This window comes from Oncorhynchus kisutch, linkage group LG27 (assembly GCF_002021735.2).
Source record: "Oncorhynchus kisutch isolate 150728-3 linkage group LG27, Okis_V2, whole genome shotgun sequence".
NCBI lineage: Eukaryota > Metazoa > Chordata > Actinopteri > Salmoniformes > Salmonidae > Oncorhynchus > Oncorhynchus kisutch.
In genome coordinates this window covers 7,876,267-7,901,644 of record NC_034200.2, presented here as the reverse complement: position 1 = coordinate 7,901,644, position 25,378 = coordinate 7,876,267, and the positions used below count along the sequence as shown (strand labels likewise).

At 39.8% G+C, this 25,378-nt stretch overlaps 1 protein-coding gene across 4 annotated transcripts in view; it reads left to right on the top strand.

Annotated features, from left to right (window-relative positions):
• Nucleotides 1-16,133: 16,133 nt before the first annotated feature.
• The window catches only part of LOC109901012 (serine/threonine-protein kinase STK11), a 48,867-nt gene continuing 39,622 nt past the window's right edge, over nucleotides 16,134-25,378 (top strand). For 3 of the 4 annotated variants that reach the window (XR_002256670.2, XM_020496981.2, XM_020496982.2), the window contains exons 1-2: nucleotides 16,134-16,316; nucleotides 17,350-17,840. Coding sequence is in view for 3 of the 4 variants with exons in the window: in XM_020496981.2 (XP_020352570.1) it covers nucleotides 17,557-17,840 (284 nt within the window). In the remaining variant the exon portion in view is untranslated. Of the gene's footprint in view, nucleotides 16,317-16,995; nucleotides 17,841-25,378 lie in introns of all 4 variants that reach the window. The other variant, XM_031807375.1, reaches the window with a different exon arrangement.

Here is a 25,378-nt window from a genome sequence, read left to right as displayed (position 1 = left end):
TGTGTAGTATTGAAGTATGCTTGTCGCTGATCATTGCCCTCTGTTGACATGTGGAAACCAATTTTACACTGAACAAAAATGTAACCGCAACATGTAAAGTGTTGGTCCCATTTTTCACGAGCTGATGTAAAAAAATCACAGAAATGTTCCATATTCATAATCTTATTTCTCTCATGTTTTGCGCACAAATTTGTTTACATCCCTGTTATTGAGCATTTCTCCTATATCAAGATAATCCATCCACGTGACAGGTGTGGCATATCAAGAAGCTGATTAAACAGCATGATCATTACACAGGTGCATCCTGTGCTGGGGACAAAAGGCCACTTTAAAATGTGCAGTTTTGTCACACTACGCAATGCCACAGATGTCTGAAGTTTTGAGGGAGTGTGCAATTGGCATGCGGACTGCAGGAATGTCCACCAGAGCTGTTGCCAGAGAATGTAATGTTAATTTCTCTACCATAAACTGCCTCCAACATCATTTTAGAGAATTTGGCGTACTTCCAAACGGCCTCACAACTGCAGACCACGTGTAACCACGCCAGCCCAGGGGTGCTGAGGAGTATTTCTGTCTATAATAAAGCCCTTTTGTGGGGAAAAACTCATTCTGATTGGCTGGGCCTGGCTTCCTAGTGGGTGGGCCTAGGCTCACCCATGCCCAATCATGTGAAATCCATAGATTAGGGCCTAATAAATGTATTTCAATTGACTGATTTCTTTAAATGACCTGTAAAACTCTGGAATTGAAATCTTTGGAATTGTTACATGTTGAGTTTATATTTTTGTTCAGTATATATATTTTTTCAATTCTGACAAACTCCAATTCCACAGTTTAGATCAAATAAAGATATTTATCTACAAGATAAAGTGAAAGTCCATTACACAGTATGTGTAAAATACTACTTCTATTAGTGAATATGTTTATTTCACCGAGCAAGTAGCATGTTTGTTATTGCAAATAGCACATTTGCATTATTGTACGGCATTGCAGGGGTGCAAGGTGCAATAGTTGAAATTAGTGTTGTATAACGTGTACTAGAGGTACACCTGGGGCACGTTCAGCAATAGGCAACATTTTGGAACTTTCAGGTAGAAATATGCTATGTAGAATAAGGAATCGCGTCGGCTCTTCGTGCCATTTCTATCTCCAACATTTGGCTACTGAACGTGGCCCTGATGCCCATCTTATTCTGGTGGTTGAAGAGTTCGTAACCCTGATAGTGTCTCCTCGAAAACCTGCAACTTCATCCTCGTAGTCATACCCAATACATACAGGTAATGGGAGGGGGTATCATAACCCCTCCATTATCACCCCTCATTTAATGAGGGTAACAGATCTCTGAAATCAGAGCTTCAGTTTGCCATTCCCTGGGGTTAACACCAGTTAAATATAACACAGATCGGCCAGCTAAGCAAAAGAGACCCCCTGGAGCGCAACATCAGCCAATGGCAACACGTGTTGGCCTCTGAAGCTGAGGTAGCTGGATACTTGTGTAGTGGGGCAGGGTTGGCCAGTATGCAGTCAGTGCCCTGGCAGGCAGGTCAGCACCACTGACTGCACTCCTGTGACCAGACATGGGGCAAAATGTTGTGGATTATGTAAAACGTTCAAGGATTACATCAACAGCAATGAAAGCACCCTTTAAAAAAAAAATTATGTCTGTGTCCATTCATTTAAAATTCAGTGATCACTTTTATTTCTGAATTATGCAGACCTTTCAGTGTGTCCAACTTATCACCTTATCGCCTCTAAAATGTCAATAAAACACTATAAAGAGTTTATATAATGTGTCATTACATACCTATTTGAAGGTTTGTGTCCAATTTTAATCGGGTTTTAAGGGCAGTGCTAAAGTGATCTTAGAAGTCAAACAGAGGCTTTTTTATTTTTATATATATCTTTTTTAATAAATGTATTTTATTCATAATACAAAAATAAACTTACATTGCTACATCAAACATGTCTAGCAAACCAAACACAGGTATTAACAATGCTCAAACAATGCTCAAACAATGCTCAAACAATGCTCAAACAATGCTCAAACAATGCTCAAACAATGCTCAAACAATGCTCAAACAATGCTCAAACAATGCTCAAACAATGCTCAAACAATGCTCAAACAATGCTCAAACAATGTTCAAACAATGCTCAAACAATGCTCAAACAATGCTCAAACAATGCTCAAACAATGCTCAAACAATGTTCAAACAATGTTCAAACAATGCTCAAACAATGCTCAAACAATGTTCAAACAATGTTCAAACAATGCTCAAACAAAAAATATAAATACAAATAAAATACAAAAAAGAAACAATTTAAGTGCAATTATATTCACTCTGAAAATATCTTATTATAATGATTCATGAAGATGTTATTCTTTTTGTTATTCACTAGGGTTAGTGTTTTAATAAGATAATTAAATTCAATCAGAAAAATTGGTAATTTTGGTAAAGAATTTTGGAATTTTTGTTTGTGTAGAAAGTATTTGGCAACAAGAATGATAAAAAATAACAATCATTTCAGTGGTTTTGTTATCATTGCAATAGTAACATATTATATATTTTATGTTAAAATTATAGGCAGTGTTCAAAATGGTAAATGAGTACCGTGCAAGGTTTTCCCAAAATTCAGACACAAATTTACATTCAAAGAACAAGTGAGACAGATTCTCACCTTCTTTTTCACAGAAAACACAGATATCATCAATAGCCACAAATTTGGAAATCATAGAATTACATGGATATATCTTATGCAAAATGTTGAAGTGCACTTCCTTAACTTTGTTTGGTATACAGTATTTGGAAGGTCTTAACCATGCAATTTTCCAGACATTGTCAGTCCAGAAAAACTTTCCTCTCGGTGTAAGTTGGTTTTGTGAATGAAGAATTTGTCTTATATATTTATTACAGAAAGATTTCTCAAGTAAGCCCACACCTTCCAATCTGAGTTCTGTATAAACTTTGTGATCATTCCCAAAATTAAGATGACTTTTCATAAAGTGTAGTTAGAACACTGGGAACGGCTTTGATCACAGAAATAAACTCTCTGAAATGTATTGGAAAATCTTTCAATGTTATAAATTGTTAATGTGTGAGAATATTACCCTTGTTGTCGAAAATATCAAGGACAAATGACAGAACAATGACTTATTCCTTACAGTTATGTCTGAATTATTCCACAAAAGAGCTTTATGAGGGGAAAAATTGTGCAGGAAACATATTTTCCAGGCAGAGGCTTTGAGAATGATGATCGCATGCAATGATGACGCAAAAAAATGACTAGGTATCCCCCTTACCCCCGTCACTGTCCATTTCTTGTTTTTAAACGATGAGAGAAGTGCTACACCTGGTGGAGAGAGATTGTAAGACAGAAATAGTTGCTTTATGCGTGCTGTACGTTACGACATGACACGCCACGATGTAACGGAGGGTCCGTCTTTTCAACTTGTCTCCAATACTATAGAGCCATTACCATGTCGATCAACGCTTGAATGGAAACCTAGTTCACACATCTGTACGGAATGGGGTGAGTTTACGTTAGCTAGTGGATAGTCCAGAGACGTTACCAGATGAATGAACTCACCAATGGTAAGTGCTTGCCATTCAACTATTAATCAAGTTTAGTTGGCTGTGAGTGAGTAATGTGTGCGTGTTTCTGTATCTGTCTATCTGTCAGTGGCTGAAATGTATGTATGTGTGTGATGAGGCACAGCTAGCTAGTCTATTAAAGCCAAGTGTGTGTGTGTGAGTGAATGTGTGGCTTGGGAAAGAGAGAGAAGTGGGGTATGTGTAGCCCATGCAACCTAGCTAGCTATGTAGCTAGTAACTTATGGGACTTGTTACTAGCTGTGTGATGTTTGTGTGTGCGTCTGTGTGTTCACCCATGCATTTTAATGAGTGCAGGTTATAAGTAGTTTGTGAGTGCTACAAAAAGTGAGTTGATATTACTTGAAAATGTATTGGCTAGAATAGATTATGACGATGACTGAATGTTAAAGAATTGTATATTGTTATTAGTTTGTCATATGAAAAGCATCTAGTGCTCATTGCCAAGATAGCTGGTTCCATGAACGTCTGCAAGGAAACAATTAGCTCAAAAAGGAAACATCAGAGGACATCATTTTTTCTTGATAGCCAGCAAATCTGTAATCTGTAGTAATCTTGCTCTGATGTGTCATCCTGAGGGTCCCAGAGATAAAATGTAGCACAGTTTTGTTTGATAGAATACATTTTTTTATATCCTAACACGATCCATGTTGTATACAGCGTTTTGCATTAATTCCGACTCTTTCAACAAAACTATTTAAGAAATCTAATCTGCAAAACTCTAGTCAATCCAGTCAATTTCTGTTTCTGTGCAATCCGCAGACACTCTAGAAGGCAACCAAACGTGTTTCATCATTCTACATTATGTATTGGCTACACAACACATCAATTAGCCCATGAAGGTCAGCCATCATTACTCACCAATGAGACGAGGGGTGTTCACTTCATTGACAGTGTCTTGGTCCAATGACCACCTGAAGGAGGAAACCTGAAACATAACTAGCTAGATAGCCAATGAGCTCAGCTTTACAGTAGTATGTGAATGCCCTTTGTACGACAAACAGACATCAAGCTAGAGCTGTGCGCAACAGTGTTCATTCTCAAGGGGAAAGCAAACAGGACGCACCGTAGTTTGTTACGCAGCAGTTAATTATCTTCTTCAATCTTTTCTCAAAACTGAAAAGGTAAAACATGGCTACTAACATGCTGACCAGACCGCTCACACGTATGTTTATTTTGTCCACCCACACCAGACCAGTTGCCACATCAGGACACGCAGGTTGAAATATCAAAACGAACTCTGAACTAACTATATTAATTTGGGGACAGGTCGAAAATAATAAAATTTAGCTAGCTAGCTTGCCGTTGCTAGTTAATTTGTCCTGGGATATAAACATTTGGTTGTTATTTTACCTGAAATGCTCAAGGTCCTCGACTCCAACAATTAATCCACAGATTAAACGTTTGTTTCTAGTAATCTCGCTTTTCTTCAGGCTTCTTCTTCTTCGGACTTTAAATGGCAGTTGGCAACCAACTTTAATGTGCATTACCACTACCAACTGGATTGGAGTGTGGACCTCAGTTAATCTTTCAATCACCCACGTGGGTAAATGCTCCAAAAACCAATGAGAAGATGGGAGCATCAAGAAGATGCAAAGCATCAAGTGTCACAAATAGAACCAAGTTCTATTTTAGGGCCTGGCTACGCAGACGCTCATTGACACACGCGATCAGTGTTGGTGCAATGATTGAATAACATTTGTGTAAATTAATTTTGCTAATTTATTTCACAACGCGAGCGGTGTGGTCAGCATGTTTTTTTATTTATTTTTATTTTACCTCTAATTCTTATTTTCAATGACGGCCTAGGAACAGTGGGTTAACTGCCTGTTCAGGGGCAGAATGACAGATTTGTACCTTGTCAGCTCGGGGATTTGAACTTGCAACCTTCCGGTTACTAGTCCAACACTCTAACCACTAGGCTACCCTGCCGCCCCATGTAAGAGTGGAAAAGCTAAATCGAAGTCCAAGTATACAAATTTGGATGACATTATTGCAGAAATTGACCGGGAGAGTGACACGGAACTAATGGATGAGGACTGTGAGCACAGTTCTGATTCCAGCGTGGAAGAAATGTTTTTGGAAGGAAAATATCCACTTTTAGATCAGTAAGTAAAATATGTTTTTGCTTCTCATGCTAATGAGAATAAATTAGTTTAAATGGTTGCATATTATTTATTTTTTTAAATCTTTGATTTCTATATATACACAGTACATTCGGAAAGTATTCAGAACCCTAGAATTTTTCCACATTTTGTTAATTTACAGCTTTATTCTGAAATGGATTAAATAAAAAAAGTTCATCAGCAATCTACACACAATACCCCATAATGACAAAGTGAAAAAAAGTTTAGAAATGTATTTTTTTTTTTTATAAAAAAATGTAATACCTTACATACATAATTATTCAGACCTTATGCTATGAGACTCGAAATTGAGCTCAAGTACATCTTGATCATCCTTGAGATGTTTCTACAACTTGATTGGAGTCCACCTGTGGTAAATTCAATTGATTGGACATGATTTGGAATATATAAGATCCCACATTTGACAGTGCATGTTAAGCAAAAACGAAGCCATGAAGCCAAAGAATGGTCCGTAGAGCTCCGAGACAGGATTGTGTCATGGCAAAGATCTGGGGAAGGGTACCAAGAAATCGGGGTGGAAGGGAGGTGACCGAAAAACTGATGGTCGCTGACAGAGCTCCAGAGTTCCTCTGTGGAGATGGTTGTCCTTCTGGAAGGTTATCCCATCTTTGCAGCACTCCACCAATCAGGCCTTTATGGTAGAGTGGCCAGACGAAAGACACTCATCAGTAAAAGGCACAAGACAGCCCGCTTGGAGTTTTCCAAATGGCACCGAAAGGACTCGACCCATGATAAACAAGATTCTCTGGTCTGACTACAATATGGGAAACCCAGCCGCGATCTGCCCAGTAACGCGAGCCTACCAGACAAGCTAAATGCCTTTTATGCTGAGGCAAGCAACACTGAAGCATGCATGTTCCAGCTGCTCCAGATGTCTCTGTAATCACGCAGATGTCTGTGTGATCATTATTCAGCATTGAAGGTCCCCAAGAACACAGTGGCCTCCATCAATCTTAAATGGAAGAAGTTTGGAACCACCAACACTCTTCCTAGTGCTGGCCCGGCCAAACTGAGTAATCAGGGGAGAAGCGCCTTGGTCAGGGAGGTGACCAAGAACCCGATGGTGACTCTGACAGAGCTCCAGAGTTCCTCTGTGGAGATGGGTGAACCTTCCAGAAGGAAAACAATCTCTGCAGCACTCCACCAATCTGGTCTGATGAAACCAAGATTGAACTATTTGGTGTGAATGCCAAATGTCACATCTGGAGGAAACCTGGCACCATCCCTACGGTGAAGCACGGTGGTGGCAGCATCATGCTGTGGGGATGTTTTTCAGCGGCAAGAACTGAGAGACTATTCAGGGTTGAGGCAAAGATGAATGGAGCAAAGTCAAGAGAGATCCTTGATGAAAACCTGCTCCAGAGCACTCAGGACCTCAGACTGGGGCAAAAGTTCACCTTCAACATGACAACGACCCTAAGCACACAGCCAAGACCACACAGGAGTGGCCCAGCCAGAGCCCGGACCCAATCGAACATTTCTGGAGAGACCTGAAAATAGCTGTGCAGCAATGCTCCCCATCCAACCTGACAAAGCTTGAGAGGATCTGCGGAGAATAGAAGAAACAAATGTGGAAAAAGTCAAGGGGTCTGAATACTTTCCGCAGGCACTGTGTATATATATAGACCTGAGGCATACAAAGTATTAGCATAGCCTATGTGTATGTCATGTTGGCTATGACATTCTGTGGGTGTTTTTTTTATTGCCTTTTTCTTATTGCCTATTTGCCCACATATTTAATTATAATGATTGTGTACCTCATACTCAATATATTATATTTTTTATATATGTATTGTGTATTTGATATATTGATGCAGGGCTCATCCATAAAAGTATTGATGCAGGGCTCACCCCCTGCCAAAATAAAGGTTAAATAAAATAAGTAATAGTAAACTTGATTTCTAACTTAATTTAAAAAAAATCCTGAGTAGAGGTAGAGACTCAGATGACCTCTGGGAGCCAACGCCAAAGAGACCACATTCAAGTCCTCCATCCCCCACTCATTCAAACGTAGGAACTGGTTCCTCCAGTCTGACCCCTGCTGCAGTCTCTGGCTCCACACCCACCCCCGCCCGGCCAAAATACATAACTGCAAACCTGAATTTGCGTCAGGGCCAAAAGAGCACACATATTGTGCCACAAAAAATCTCCTATCCCCTGCACTACTTGTGCTGTTACCCTCTGCTTCACAGCAGAAAGAGAAAGCTATGGGACTTGGGATCAGCAGCACAATCTGGTGTAGAGGACTGTGGGTGTTCTAAATACTATAATTGTAAATACTGTGTAGTCTAAAACTTTACACACACACTGTTGCCCTGTTGTGGACAGCATCTAAATTATTCCCAAAAAGAAAACTTTTTTTTTTGTTTGTTTTTATCTTTTACCAAATCTATTGTTTTATATTCTCCTACATTAATTTCACATCTCCACAAACTTCAAAAGTGGTCCCTTTCATATAGTAACAATAATATGCATATCCTTGCTACAGGAAGTTAGATTTGGGTATGTCATTTTAGGCAGAAATTGAGAGGTCCTATTCAGAAGAGGAAAGAGTGAGTAATAAATAGTAGGCTGTATCATGAATAGGAAAAAGAGCAGCGAATACATTGTGCCTTTCAGCACATATTAAAAGCATGTTTTAAAAAGTGTATTTTTTACAGATAAGCTGCAGTGATTAAATTCTATAAGGAAAATGGCGTGGCTTCAAGGAAGAAGAGGTGTGGTGGTCGTCGTCACGCCAGTAAAATGGTGATGTCTTATGAGGATATTCAGCGAATTGTTCACTATGTCAAAAACGTTGATGTTCACGCGATGTCGCTCCTAAGATGGATCCCTGGAATTAAGAGGGCAGACATCCAGGTGCTACTGACATTTTAGACCAAGTCCTCTGAAAGGTACAAAACTTTCTGATGCGTGATCATGTTGAGTGTTTTCCTAAATCCAACATTCAACATCACAAGCAAGTGGGCCAGCGGCAAAGACTAACCAATGCCCACACGAATCGGATCCAAATAGGTCATCAGTCATTACTCTCTGGTGACGTGTGTGTGTGTGGTCATATTTTCTTTAACATTTCGAATTGATTTGCTGTTTAGAGAGAACAGAGCTTACTCTGACCCTGTTTAGCTCTCAGCCCCTCCATCCCCTTTCCTGTTTTATCTCTTTTCAGATGTTTACTCTGTGCGGTGTTCATAAAAATGCAGGTCCTGGGTTTGTGAGAGGGTTGCTCAGGCACATCTACATACTGTATGCTGTACCCAGGGAAAAAATGTGTTTGAGTATAGGCTGTACACTTTTTCTGTTACATGTATTTATAAGAGACGTTATTTAATGTGGGAATTTCTTATGTATTTATCCTCCCTAGCCTTATCTTCGAATGTAATCTGACATGGAAAAACAACAGGGCAAGGGCCAGAACCATATGTGCAAGGACTACACGGGGTGCGGACATTTGTACATGCATGTGCGCGTACACATTAACACAAACACGTGCACACTGCGTGTAGCCCTCGCACATACTGTATCATGGCATGAACATGTGCGGTGTGAGTTTTTCGATGTCATACATATGTATCTGCATGTACTGTACATGTGTACATGTGCAAATAAGTGAATGTAACCAATACATTCTGATGCTTGTATGTGTGCATGCATACACGTGCAAATGTACACATATACGTGTTTGCGGACAACTATGCAACAGACACTATGTCTGCAGTTTTGTATTAAGTAAATAGTTGTTAGTCATTATTTGAATAAATGTCTAAGTAACTGCAAACTTTGACTGCGTTTTCCTCAAAATCACACTCAGCATGTAACGGTGCGCAACTCACTTGATATTTGGAGTAGAGATCATGTGGGTTTCATTAGAAAGCTAACATTTGCCTCTTTTCAGCACTGTATAAAATTCCAAATGTGTTTTTTGGGTCAATGTGATTTATGATAGAGCAAGTCACATACAGTATGTTAACATATATCACAAATTAACAGTTAACTTTCCCTCTCTATCTTGACAATCCTCACAGTTCACTCAGAGATGGTATGTATGCTGGTTGATAGCACCTGCAGGCCTGTTTGAGGGACAACTGGACACAACATATTAGCATTTTTGAACTTCAGCTGAGACCCTCCTCCTCCTCCTTTACACATCCTGTTAGGAAAGCTCCTTCTTTACACTTCCTGTTAGGCATGATGCTCTCAAGGGGTGTCTCTTCAATGATCTAATGTCGTGTGGTATTACCTATAGATGACCCTTACAAGCTTTCAGATTGCTTGCCTGTGAATGGTTGTCCACATAATCAGGCTATTTACTTGTTACAAGGGTCTTTAAATACTGTCTCTCTTACAGAATTTAAATGATTCAACTGCCCCATGCTTTCAAATCAAAATCCAATTTATTTATATAGCCCTTCTTACATCAGCTGATATATCAAAGTGCTGTACAGAAACCCAGCCTAAAACCCCAAAGAGCAAGCAATGCAGGTGTAGAAGCACGGTGGCTAGGAAAAACAACCTAGAAAGGCCAAAACCTAGGAAGAAATCTAGAGAGAAACCAGGCTATGAGGGATGGCCAGTCCTCTTCTGGCTGTGCCGGGTGGAGATTATAACAGAACATGGCCAAGATGTTCAAATGTTTATAAATGACCAGCATGGTCAAATAATAATAATCACTGTAGTTGTCGAGGGTGCAACAAGTCAGCACCTCAGGAGTAAATGTCAGTTGGCTTTTCATAGCCGATCATCTCTTTCTTTCTCTCCATGATATATTAGTGGAAGTTGTTTTGCTGTTGGCACCGATCCCATGCTGCCAAAATCAATTACTGTGACGAAGTGTAGCACCACATGGATTTAAAAAGACTCTGATCTTGTATGTTATTTACAGTTAGGCAACTATTTATGAATAATAATACAAAACTGGTTTGGACAGCCTTTACGTACACAATATATCGGTGAATCAAAATATACACTAAACTTTGCTTGCTCTTGTTCAACTACCCTTTGATTAAATCCATTTAATTCAATGTATACATTTTCTTCAAGTGTGGCTTTTACTTATAGTTGAACAACTATAATGGCACTTGTATGGAGGGGTGTGGGGGGGAAAGAGTGGATAGATGGGTGTACATAGGTTTAGTTGAAGAAACTCCCTCCCCTCCTTCTCTTGATAAGAAATTAACGTTCATGTAATTGATCCAAAATCAAATCGAATGTAATATTTTATAAGTTACAAGCTAAGACAAAATGAGATTTCAAGATGTTACTTTGTCTTCACACATCTATTCACTGCTGGCCAAATGCATTCACCATCCACTTCAGCAAGCATTTCCATTTTTTTAGGCCTGTTTTAAAATTAAGGTAAAGCGTTTTGGATGAAGTATAAAAACATGTGACAGGCTGTATTATTCTACTTATGGTACTGTATACACAAGTTATTCAATATATTTTTAATTTGACAATAGTTGGAAGTTGGTATCATTAATCCTACATCAAGTCTCAAATGGCTGAATTGCGGTGTATTTACTGAATAACCCGTGTTGTGCAATTATAATTCACCAGATGGCAGTAATGTGAGAGGTCTATTAACCTTTCAAGCGAATGTCAAAATTCATGAAATTCCCTGAATGTTGAGCCCCCAACTCCTGTCACTTACTCCATTAAATATCTTAAACATATACAGTTTGGCATGGGGCGCATGTCCATGATTTATTTATTTTAATTTTATTTATTTTACCTTTATTTAACCAGGTAGGCAAGTTGAGAACAAGTTCTCATTTACAATTGCGACCTGGCCAAGATAAAGCAAAGCAGTTCGACAGATAAAACAACACAGAGTTACACATGGAGTAAAAACAAACATACAGTCAATAATGCAGTATAAACAAGTCTATATACAATGTGAGCAAATGAGGTGAGAAGGGAGGTAAAGGCAAAAAAAAGGCCATGATGGCAAAGTAAATACAATATAGCAAGTAAAATACTGGAATGGTAGTTTTGCAATGGAAGAATGTGCAAAGTAGAAATAAAAATAATGGGGTGCAAAGGAGCAAAATAAATAAATAAATAAAAATTCAATACAGTTGGGAAAGAGGTAGTTGTTTGGGCTAAATTATAGGTGGGCTATGTACAGGTGCAGTAATCTGTGAGCTGCTCTGACAGTTGGTGCTTAAAGCTAGTGAGGGAGATAAGTGTTTCCAGTTTCAGAGATTTTTGTAGTTCGTTCCAGTCATTGGCAGCAGAGAACTGGAAGGAGAGTGAGGGAAAAGCGGCCAAAGAAAGAATTGGTTTTGGGGGTGACTAGAGAGATATACCTGCTGGAGCGTGTGCTACAGGTGGGAGATGCTATGGTGACCAGCGAGCTGAGATAAGGGGGGACTTTACCTAGCAGGGTCTTGTAGATGACATGGAGCCAGTGGGTTTGGCGACGAGTATGAAGCGAGGGCCAGCCAACGAGTGTACAGGTCGCAATGGTGGGTAGTATATGGGGCTTTGGTGATAAAACGGATTGCACTGTGATAGACTGCATCCAATTTGTTGAGTAGGGTATTGAGGCTATTTTGTAAATGACATCGCCAAAGTCGAGGATTGGTAGGATGGTCATTTATAGACAATGACACTTAAATTATTGGTTGGAGAAATATTCTTTATTTTATCTCTTCAAAGTATAGCCAAGAATCCTGAAAAAAAGAGAATGTTGTATTGAATAGCGCATTCGGTTTGCCAACAATGCCGTACTTTGACAAAGTCGAGTGTTTGTTGTGCATAAAAACAATGTAACTTGTGAACCATGTTTCTATCGCGTATAAAGCTGCCCCTTTAAAAGTACATGCTCTAGCAATGTGAAATATATTATTATAATAAAGACCGAAGTGTTGGTAGAGTATAACCATATCATTTAACCTACCTGGTGTGTTTGTCAGAAGCGCCGCGCTAAATTACTTCCTTGTTGAAGTTGGTGTGCATTACGCTTGACGTAAATTAGTCTACGAATCATTGAGGAACATTTATCAGTTGACTGGAATAAACAAAGTGATGAATTATCCCGGGGGTGAATAACTTAATGAATACGTATTGTGTGACTTAAAGAAGAAAGTATGGTACAAGTTATTAAAGTGTATGTTAATGTAAAAACTGTAGTTTATGATGGTATATGTCCATGGGAAATGACGCATCTATGGTATAAATGTGCTTTGGAGCTATCAAGATGGAACATTCCTAGCTGAAGGGAGTTCCTGGAAATAGTATTTAGGTACTCAGTTGTTGTTTTGTTTGTTTTATGCCTTGGGGAGAGCAGGCTGAGTTTGAGTAATAGGCAATAGTTTATACTGAGAATATATTTTATTTTTTTCAAGTCCTGATTGTTATTTTCTGTACAAAGTGTATTGGCCAATTAATCCTGCACCTGTTAATATTGTAAATAAAAGCCTCTAAGAGAGGTGAGCACCAGAACATCCTGTCTCCTCACTGTCCGATCCACGGCTTTGGATTCTTCACCACACAGTTGAAGGTCTGGTCTGAATATTCCTTTTGATTGCACAAAAAATAAAGATTTAAGAGGCAAAGGCCTGAGGCTACAGCCCATTAACAAATGACTAGCCAGACCACCACACACACCTGTATCTGTGCCCCCACTTACTTACACACATACAATTCAAGGAAGAGCTAAGTCTGTATTCACTTGGGGCCTGATTCAGACTTAGGATATTTACACCTTTCCAACACACTTCTCAGTAGTTGGTATTCAGACTTACCTTATGCGGGTGTGATTCCCTTGCATCCAGTAGGGGTTTCAGTACATTTATCTAAAGCAATCCCTTGAAATTTGGTGTACCTTTTAATTTGAATCTTCTCACCAGACTCACTGGAATATATGGAGAGAACGGTTCAGAATATTAATGAAAGAATGCCATGTAGACCTAAATACACTTATATTTTTGTCTCCTTTTTAGCACCACATGGATTTAAAAAGACTCTGATCTTGTATGTTATTTACAGTTAGGCAACTATTTATGAATAATAATACAAAACTGGTTTGGACAGCCTTTACGTACACAATATATCGGTGAATCAAAATATACAGTGGTTTGATTCATCCTGAAAGTTGCCTTATTCAATTGTTCAATCCAATGAATATTGGAAGGTGAAAAAAGTGCACAATAGGGGTTCAACAGTAGTCCTTTAAATCAACCCTAATAATCCTCTCTAATCATGGAACTGTGATGACTACGGTTCAAGTCCAGCAGTTATGAACCGTGCACCAGGCTCCAGGTTTAAACTGTTATGTATGGTCTGCATTCCATAATGATACAAATAGGCTGCATGTCCAACATTATAGCACAATTTGTAATAAATTAGCCTAATATGATCCACTAGCGCTAGCAATCCTCAGGAACAACAACATGAACGTGACAGATGAAAGAAAGCTAAACTAACTATGTCATGGAATGATGCAAAATCTAAGGAAACTAACACTAAAACAACAGTTGTAAATGTATGTGGGTATAACTGACTGTGGCTACCGATTGTGGCTAATATTTAACATGATACAAATTGTAAAAAATAAAGTGAAAAATCTGGCCATGTAAATCAAATATTATAGAAATCATAAATCAACTCAGTAGATTTGGCGCTATACTGTCATTTGTGCATGGCTACAGAAGCCTATAGCTTGGGTCTCCAAATTTCATCCTTGCAAGTTAATATTTGTCTCCAGCGATCATAAGATAAAATATATCTAAAACAATTGCCATTTATATTTAGAATCCCCTTAACTAAATAGCTTACTCAAATACCTTGCTCTTATCGATAGCTCTTATCAATTTGTAAATTACAGTGCATGGAGAATAGTGTTATAGCTATCTGAAAAAATAAAGTAGAAGTGACAAGTTGCTTGGCCTTATTCATTGTTTCATCGCGCGTAAGGTGGTGGAACTATGAGGAAATTAAGTCTAGGTCAGAATATCTGTAGACTCCTCCGCCATAACCTTAATTTCTTTGATCGCCACCCAAATCGAATAGCGGGTGAATAGCTTGCTATTCTCATGCTTAAGTTAATTGTCAGAATATGCAAAGAGACAAGTGCACCATTTCCTTGTGCTTAACTCAGGTTGGAATTCCCCCCAAAGTGTCAGGGCAACATTGCTGATCTAGGATCACTGATCTGGTCCCTCTATGTGATCAGTAGATGCAGCTGCTGTTTCAGCACTGAGGACCGGACCCCTGAACAACTTCTCATTATAGGAAAGGTCACATGTCATAAGTTATTGTAGCGATGACACAATTGTCTTAATATTGAATTGTGTCTATTGATTACAATTTATTTCAGGAGATATCATTCTGATTCAGACTCTTCGCACCTGTTTCTTGGGCCAAAAATAACAAAGTGTTTTTTTTTCATGCCCACGGCTATCCATATTATCCAAGGTATTGATAACCAAAGAAATGTGTGCTTTCATGAATATAAACAAAGATTTTTGGCATTCTTATCAACATTTCAGAAAAAGGCTAATTTAATTAAGTTCATTTACATGTAATAGCTTTTAAAATCCTCTGGATCACAGTAGTGAGCTGTTAACCATTTTAACCATATTAACCATTTGAGACCTGAACATAGAACCTTGAAATGACAGATGATAAATGTAAATAAACACAAACACACTGTATAAAAAATAGAGGTAGACAGACTTTTTGTATCCCACTTTTTACATAGATTGACTTTTTTTTTAAATCTGAAAGTGTTATTGAATATTACAACTTGAGAAATTACAGTCAACAATTTATCTTAAAAAATGGTCTTTAAAAACTAAATTTGCATAGAGGGGGTCAATCCCTAATCATTCCCTAAAACCTATGCACTTGTGGCGATCTGAGATTATTTGACAGGTGTAATCAATCTGATAATAACTCCCACCCTATGTTTAAGTTAAATCTCCAATCAAAACTCCAAAAGTGCATAGGGTGTACACCCTAGGGGTGATTAGAAAAGTGATCGAGTTGCCTATTTCAATTTCCTGAGTTTGGCATGCTATTGGCATGCTAACTTCTTAATAAATTCTGCATTTTAGCTAACATGAGTATTTGTATATTTCTGTCACACTTACACAGTCTTATCCTTTCTTTGTGCTGCCAACCTACACTGTAAACACCTCCCCTAAATTCTTGAATATTATAGGAGGGGGTGTGTACTTCCAGGTATGAACAAAATTCAAAACTTAAACCTAAAAATGTAATACATGTTGTTTGTATTTATTTTATGTTATTCCATGTCCAATTTTGACACAATAAATGAGAAAACAAGTAGATTTTAGTTTGTAAAATTCAGAAATGAAAGACGAAAAACGGCAATTTCGTTTTTCCACGCCCCGTTTTGACTCGGCGTTGACGCAAGTGAGAGGTTGGCTTTCATTCATCTGGAGCAACAACATGGCGGCAACCTGATAGCAGCTGCATCAAAAATAGCAAACCTCACATATTTGTGCAAACAGACACAAATAAAAAAAAATACAGAGGAAGACTACATAACTAACAGGACATCCATCGACTTCGATTCAGTCTGAATGTCAAGGTGAGACTTGTTTACCAAAATGCCGACGTTTAGCTAACTAGCTTGGGGGTCTATGATCTGTATTTAACGTTAGCCGTTAACTACTGTAGCTTTTTGCAGTTTGTAAACACTGTAGGGATGATGTAGCTAACTTACTGTTACTGTACTCGTCTTGTTTGTTAGTAACTTTATCTGATTCTGAGAATAGCCTACAAAACTAACTAAACACCGATTTACTTATCCGATTAAATGGCTAACGTTATCTAGCACGTCGTTAGCTAGCTACAGACATGCTAGTTGAATGAAAGTGTAACGTTACATTTGTGCTGGGGTTCGGAACGATAGGAGTTGAGGTGTTAAAAGCATGTTACCCGGTGAAGTCACACCGAAACTATCTGTTTGGAAAACTACTCTGGTCAGTTGAGGAAGGCAACTATGGTACTGTACTGAAACAAACAGCAAAATACCCGAGGCTAGCTAACGTTCACTAGTTAGCTAGCTCAAGCCAACACATAAACATGCGCAGACTTTTTTTGTTGTACACAAAATAAGCATGCGCAGATTTTTGGGTTGCAAGCTTTTCTATGTGCGACACACATTTACTGAGTCGTGCGACAGCTAGTTGTCTGGCAAGAACATTTCATAATCGATTTTCCTTGTTTGCTTGCTTGCGTTCTGAAACGCTGATCTTATAATTTAGTATTTTGACAGCAGACCGGGCAGAAGTAGCGTAAAACGCATAGCCAGCCAGCCTTGTGGACCTATCCTGTAGCAGTCACTCGCTTTCTACAAAATGAACATCCCCCTGCCTGTCACTATCCCATATCAGATCACAGATGGAGGTGACATGGAGCTAAGCAGTGAAATATAATCTCGGCCAGAGATCCCGCTCTCTGCTCAGTAGCACCTGTCACAGCCTGAACTCTCCACAAATATTTTCATCCTGGACCTTGAACTCATTGGGTCTTAGCTAACTGCCCTACATCTCTCTGGTAACTGTTACAGCTAGCCTACAGTTTCCCACAAACCAATACTAACCCCTTCATGTTTACAGACCTACTCTATCCCAACGTCAACAGTTTCTCTCAATGCCCAGACCTGGCCACACCTCCTCCCATGTCCCTTCATTTTTTCTAATTGAACTGTATCCCTGAGCCACCACGACACACAGCCAGGCCAAAAGCTTGAGGTCACAGTGCAGTTGCATTGGACTGTCTGGAGCACACTGCAGTGACTAAGCTCTAACTAAGTTGATTTAAACATGAGTGACGGGGAGCTGCAGCACCTGGACTATCTGACTGAGAATGAGCTGATGGGCATGGACACGTTCATTCACCGCATCGACTCAACCGAGGTGATATACCAGCCACGCAGGAAGAGGGCCAAGCTGATTGGGAAGTACCTGATGGGAGACCTGCTGGGGGAGGGCTCCTACGGTAAGGTGAAGGAGATGCTGGACTCTGACACGCTGTGTCGCAGGGCCGTCAAGATCCTCAAGAAGAAGAAGCTGAGGCGGATCCCCAACGGAGAGGCTAATGTGAAGAAGTAAGTTTTGGGGATGGGAGTTTGTGTGGTGGTGGATTTTTCTTTCATTTTTTTCTCTCCCTATCTTTCTTTTTGCTCTTTTCTTCCCTCTGGTTTACACTCTTGGTCAAGCACTGTCAGCCCTGAGTGCTGATTGGCTAACAGCCATGGTATATCAGACCGTATACCACGGGTATGACAAAACATTTATTTTTACTGCTCTAAATGTGTTGGTAACCAGTTAATAATAGGAATACGGCTCCTTGGGGGTCTGTGATAGATGGCCAATATACCACAGCTAAGGGCTGTGTCCAGGCACTCCTTATTGCGTTGTATGTAAGAACAGCCCTTTGCCATGATATATTGGCCATATACCACACCCCCTTAGTCCTTATTGCTTAAATGTCACTGCTATATAGAATGATTGCCTGGGTAACGCTTAAGATTGCGTCTCTGTGATTATCATTAGCGTGTGCATAGTCTATTACTGTGTTGATGCCTACAGTGTCTCATGAACTGTTTTCCCTATATATGACTCGCCATCGTCCCCCTTGTCTAAAGTGCACAACAACACTTTGGATCTTCATTTGCATTTCGCTCTCCTATTCAAATAAGTCCCTTTCCCTACATGGCAGCACCATAGGGCCTTTTCTGACTATGAGAGATTTCCTAGAGATTTTGAGAAAATACCCTCGGCCAGACCTTTTTCGGTAATGGGAATTACACATTGTCACATCTAGACCACATCTAGAGCACTACACTCGCCTGACAGTTGCCCCCTCCAAGCAGGTCAGTATAAACAGAATTGTCTCGTTGAGCCCAACACTCATAGCCGAGTGACGTTTTTGAAACCGCCGAAATGTATAGTCATTTTCCTTATTATACAAATTTTTGTTTTTTTTACAGGAAAAGACGGTTTATTCTGAAATTGTCGCCGTATGTTTAAAGCAGGGATGTGTAACTGCTGGGCCTGCCCCCCCTTTTGTAGGCCCACTGAGGTATAACAACTGTTAAATCCCTGTGGATTGATGAAAAAGGTTACGGTTGAGGGATGAGGCAAATAAGTCTGGCTGCACAACTGATTGGCAAATGTAATGCAAATTGAGAAATCATGTGACCAAACTAAGTAAAAAGAAGAAACTATACTATGAAACAAAGAAATTATATAAGAATGATAGTAAAACGCTTTGGAGCACCTTAAATGAAATGCTCTACTCTGCTCTTTCGTTCATTGAATCAGATGTCTCATTCATCACAAAACCCACTGATATTGCCAACTACTTCAATTTTGTTTTAGGGCTGACCCCATTTCGTCGGCTGGTTTGTTTGTTTGGTCTACAGGCTGTTGGTCGACCGAGACTTCTTTAGTCGAGCAGTAGCAATAATTATTTATATATATCACGCACAGTGGGCTCCAAAATTACTGGCAACCCTGACTGGCAATGCACAAACTATACTTAAAAAATATATAAACAATATAATTATAGAGAAACTCAAAATACCAACATTTGAGAAATACTGTACTTTATTAATGTTTCAATGGAACCAACCAAAATCATACAATTATTTAATACAAAGTACATTTCACTAAAATCAAGGTTTCAAAATGATTGGCTCTCCTCATTTAGTACTTAGTGCTACCACCTCTGGCAAGGATAACAGCATGGAGTCTTTTCCTGTGATGTTTGACAAGGTTAAGGAACACATTTGGAGGGATTTTTGGACCATTCCTCTATGCAGATCCTTTCAAGATCCTTCACATTCTTGGGTTTGTGCTTATCAACTGCCCTCTTCAACTCAGCCCACAGGTTATCGATTGGATTGAGGTTCTGAGATGGCCTTGGCACAACATTGATTTTGTTGTCACAGAACCATTTCTGTGTAGATCTTGAGGTATGTTTTGGGTCATTGTCTAGTTGGAAAGTCCACCTATGGCCAAGGCCCAGCCTTCTGGCAGAGGTAACCAGATTGTCAGCCAAAATGGCCTGATACTTGGTGGAATTCATTGATGGCACAATCTTAACCAGTGCCCCTGGACCTCTGGAATTAAAACATCCCTGACCCACCACCATATTTCACCATGGGTATGGGGTGCCTCTCCTTGTAGGCATCTCTGTTTCGACGCCAAATGTGCCAATGCTGTATCTGACCAAAACGTTCAATTTTGGTCTCATCTGACCAGAGCACCTTCTTCCAGTCATAATTTAAATGACGTTGGCGTCTGATGGTGCTTTTTGAAACCTGGTGACCCCAAGACGCCACCAAGGCCTGCAATTCTTTCACTGTGATTCTTGGGGATTTTGTTGCTTCTCTCACCATCATCATCCTCCCTTCCTGGGGGGCAAATGCGTCTTTTACCCGTGAGGTTTTCAACTGTTCCATGTCTTTAAATTTTTTAAAATAATTGCCCTGACAGTGCTCAGTGGTCTATTCAGTCGTTTGTGAATCTTCTTGTAGCCATTACCAGATTTATAAAGGTCAAACGACCATCTCTCTCTTTTGTTCTCTCTGTCAGTTCTTTTGTTTTCTTCATGGTGTTGGATGACAAAGGGATATTGCATGCATGTTACCTCATTTAAAAAAAAATTTTTTTTATGCCTGAGTAAAACAGGAAGAGATGTAATGGCTCAATATAGTTGCTTAAGAGTTAGAGAAACTTATTTAAGTGGAATTTAATTCCTGGCTTAAATTATGGTAGATGTTATTTATAGTCATCTTTATGGGTGCCATTAATTGTGAAACTCTGATTTGGAGGACATTGATTTTTAATTAAATGCATATGGAATCATGTAGAAACCAAAAAAGTGTTAAACAAATCAAATTATATTTGAGATTTTTAAAAGTAACCACCATTTGTCTTGACAGCTTTGCACACTCTTGGCATTCTCTCAACCAGCTTCATGGGGAAAGCTTTTCCAACAGTCTTGAAGGAGTACCCACATATGCTGTGCACTTGTTGGCTGCCTTTCCTTCACTCTCTGGGCCAACTCATCCCAAACCATCTCAATTGGGTTGAGGTCGGGTGATTGTGGAGGCCAGCTCATCTGATGCAGCACTCCATCACTCTCCATCTTGGTCAAATAGCCCTTACACAGCCTGGAGGTGTTTTGGGTCATTGTCCTGTTTAAAAACAAATGATAGTTCCCACTAAGCTCAAACTAGATGGGATGTCGTATCGCTGCAGAATGCTGCGGTAGCCTGCAGCGGTAGCCATGCTGGTTAAGTGTGCCTTGAATTCTGGATAAATCACTGACTGTGTCACCAGCAAAGCACCATCACACCTCCATGTTTCACGGTGGGAACTATACATGCAGAGATCATCTGTTCACCTACTCTGCATCTCACAAAGACACGGCAGATCTCACATTTGGACTCAAATGACAGATTTCCACCAGTCTAATGTCCATTGCTCGTGTTTCTTGGCCCAAGCACGTCTTCTTATTGGCGTCCTTTTATTCGTGTTTTTTTGTTTGTTGTTGCAGCAATTCCACCATGAAGGCCTGACTCGCACAGTCTCTTCTGAACAGTTGATGTTGAGATTGTCTTGAACTCTGAAGCATTTATTTGGGCTTTAACTTTAATGAACTTATCCTCTGTAGCAGAGGTAACTCTGGGTCTTCCTTTCCTTTGGCGTTGCTCATGAGAGCCAGATGCATCATAGCGCTTGATGGCTTTTGCAACTGCACTTGAAGAAACTTTCAAAGTTCTTGAAATGATCAGATTTTGACTGATCTTCATGTCTTAAAGTAATGATGGACTGTTGTTTCTCTTTGCTTATTTGAGCTGTTCTTGCCATAATATGGACTTGGTCTTTTACCAAATAGGGTTATCTTCTGTATACCACCCCTTCCTTGTCACAACACAACTAAAGAAATCCTTGAATGGGTAGGTGTGAACTTTTGACTGATGCGTGTGTGTGCATACAGTTGAAATTTACATACACTTAGGTTAGTCATTAATACTGCTTTTTCAACCACGCCAAAACTATAGTTTGTTCAAGTATTTTGTGGAAAGTCGGTTAGGACATCTACTTTGTGCATGACACAAGTAATTTTTCCATCAATTGTTTACAGACAGATTATTTCACTTATCATTCACTGTATCACAATGTATTCCAGTGCGTCAGAAGTTTATATACACTATATGCCTTTAAACAGCTTGGAAAATTCCCCAAAATGTCATGGCTTTAGAAGCTTCTGATAGGCTAATTGACATCATTTGAGTCAATTGGAGGTGTACCTGTGGATGTATTTCAAGGCTTAACTTCAAATTCAGTGCCTCTTTGCTTGACATCATGGGAAAATCAAAAGAAATCAGCCAAGACCTCAGAAAAAAATGTAGACCTCCACAAGTCTGGTTCATCCTTGGGAGCAATTTCCAAACGCCTGAAGGTACCACATTCATCTGTACAAACAATAGTACGCCAGTATAAACACCATGGGACCACGCAGCTGTCATACTGCTGAGGAAGACGACGTGTTCTGTCTCCTAGAGATGTATGTACTTTGGTGCAAAGGACCATGTGAAGATGCTGGAGGAAACAAGTAAAGTATCTATATCCACAGTAAAACGAGTCCTATATCGACATAACCTGAAAGGCCGCTCAGCAAGAAAGAGGCCACTGCTCCAAAACCGCCATTAAAAAAAGCCATAATACGGTTTGCAACTGCACATGGGGACATAGATCATTATTTTTGGAGAAATGTCCTCTGGTCTGATGAAACAAAAATAGAACTGCTTGGCCATAATGACCATTTATGTTTGGAGGAAAAAGGGGGGCTTGGAAGCCGAAGAACACCATCCCAACCGTGAAGCACGGGGATGGCAGCATCAGTGCTTTGCTGCAGGAGGGACTGGTGCACTTCACAAAATGGATGGCGTCATGATGAAGGAAAATTGTGTGGGTATATTGAGGCAACATCTCAAGTCATCAGTCAGGAAGTTAAAGCTTGGTCGCAAATAAGTCTTCCAAATGGACAATGACCATGCATGCTTCCAAAGTTGTGGCAAAATGGCTTAAGGACAACAAAGTCAAGGTATTGGAGTGGCCATCACAAAGCTCTGACCTCAGCCCTTAGAACATTTGTGGGCAGAACTGAAAAAGCGTGTGTGAGCAAGGAGGCCTACACACCTGACTCCGTTACACCAGCTCTGTCAGGAGGAATGGGCCAAAATGTACCTAATGTATTGTGGGAAGCTTGTGGAAGGCTACCCAAAACGTTTTACCCAAGTTAAACAATTTAAAGGCAATGCTATCAAATACTAATTGAGTGTGTGACCCACAGGGAATGTGATGAAAGAAATGAAAGCTGAAATAAATAATTCTCTCTACTATTATTCTGACATTTTCAAGTTCTTTAAAACAGTGGTGATCCTAACTGACCTAAGACAGCAAATTTTTACTAGGATTAAATGTCAGGATTTGTGAAACTGAATTTAAATGTATTTGGCTAAGGTGTATGTAAATTTCCGACTTCAACTGTCTGTCTGTATTCTTAAAGAATTACAGGGGGCAGTTTGGAAAAAACGAATCCCGTCCGAATCATCCTCTGGAATAACGGACTTTCTGAAGTACTAATTACATAACCAACGTTCTCTAGTAATGCTAGTCCCATGCAAATAGGTCTTTGGTCACATGCATACATGTGCCACGTAAAGAGAGCAAGGGTTGAGTGAGTAGGGAATGTTTTTTTTTCTTTCTAAACAAATTAGGAATTTTGGTAACTGAACTTTTTAGTCAAAAATGGCTTTATGTTGCATATGTAGCAACACGGACAGTGTGGGGAAACACAAATGTTCTGTGGTGGTTGCTGCAGCAGGGAGGAGAGGGTGACAAAGGGCGCTAGTCAGTCATACTTCAAAAACATTTTTTATTTTATTTTATTTTTTAGCAGTGCAGCAAATATGACTCCGGTGCGGCACAATCAAATCAATTGCTGGTCGGACTCCCTCTAGTTATTTGTGTGCCTTAATTATTTAATCATAGTGTGCTTGAAGCATCAGACAAGCTCAGTGAATATAGTTGATTTGATTAAAACACATACTTGACTTTTTGCATTTAGGCCAAAGAGTTCAATCATCAAACCAGAGAATGTTGTTTCTCATGGTATGAGAGGTGCCTTTTGGAGAACTATGCGTTCTATCCTGGGCCTTTTACTGAGGAGTGGCTTCCATCTGGCCGCTCTACCATAAAGGCCTGATTGGTGGAGTGCTACAGAGATGGTTGTCCTTCTGGAAGGTTCCCCCATCTCCACAGAGGAACTCTGGAGCTCTGTCAGTGACCATCGGGTCCTTGGTCAGAGCAGCGATTTATTATGGACAGACTTCTTCCCACCTTTCTATATAAGGTCCCACAGTTAACAGTGCATGTCAGAACAAGAACCAAGCCAGGAGGTTGAAGGAATTGTCCGTAGAGCTCCGAGACAGGACCAAGCCCCTTCTCCCCTGCTCAGTTTGGCCGGACGGCCAGCTCTAGGGAGAGTCTTGGTCTTTCCAAACTTTGTCCATTTAAGAATGATTGAGGCCACTGTCTTGGGGCCCTTCAGTGCCGCATTTTTTTTGGGGGGTACCGTTCCCCAGATATGTGCCTCAACACAATCCTGTCTCGGAGCTCTACGGACAATTCCTTCAACCTCCTGGCTTGGTTCTTGTTCTCAGAACAGGAATAGACTGAGTTTCAGAAGAAATCTCTTTGTTTCTGGCCATTTTGAGCCTGTATAATCGAACCCACAAATACTGATTCTCCAGATTCTCAACTTGTCTAAAGAAGGCCCGTTTTATTGCTTCTTTAACCAGCACAACAGTTTTCACCTGTGCTAACATAATTGCAAAATAGTTTGCTAATAGCCTTTTTAAAATGATACGTTGTGTTAGCTAATACAAATGTGTCATTGGAACACAGGAGTGATGGTTGCTGATAATGGTCCTCTGTATGCCTATGTACAGTGCCTTGCGAAAGTATTCGGCCCCCTTGAACTTTGCGACATTTTGCCACATTTCAGGCTTCAAACATAAAGATATAAAACTGTATTTTTTGTGAAGAATCAACAACAAGTGGGACACGATCATGAAGTGGAACGACATTTATTGGATATTTCAAACTTTTTTAACAAATCAAAAACGGAAAAATTGGGCGTGCAAAATTATTCAGCCCCCTTAAGTTAATACTTTGTAGCGCCACCTTTTGCTGCGATTACAGCTGTAAGTCGCTTGGGGTATGTCTCTATCAGTTTTGCACATCGAGAGACTGAATTTTTTTCCCATTCCTCCTTGCAAAACAGCTCGAGCTCAGTGAGGTTGGATGGAGAGCATTTGTGAACAGCAGTTTTCAGTTCTTTCCACAGATTCTCGATTGGATTCAGGTCTGGACTTTGACTTGGCCATTCTAGCACCTGGATATGTTTATTTTTGAACCATTCCATTGTAGATTTTGCTTTGTTTTGTATCATTGTCTTGTTGGAAAACAAATCTCCATCCCAGCTCAGGTCTTTTGCAGACTCCATCAGGTTTTCTTCCAGAATGGTCCTGTATTTGGCTCCATCCATCTTCCCATCAATTTT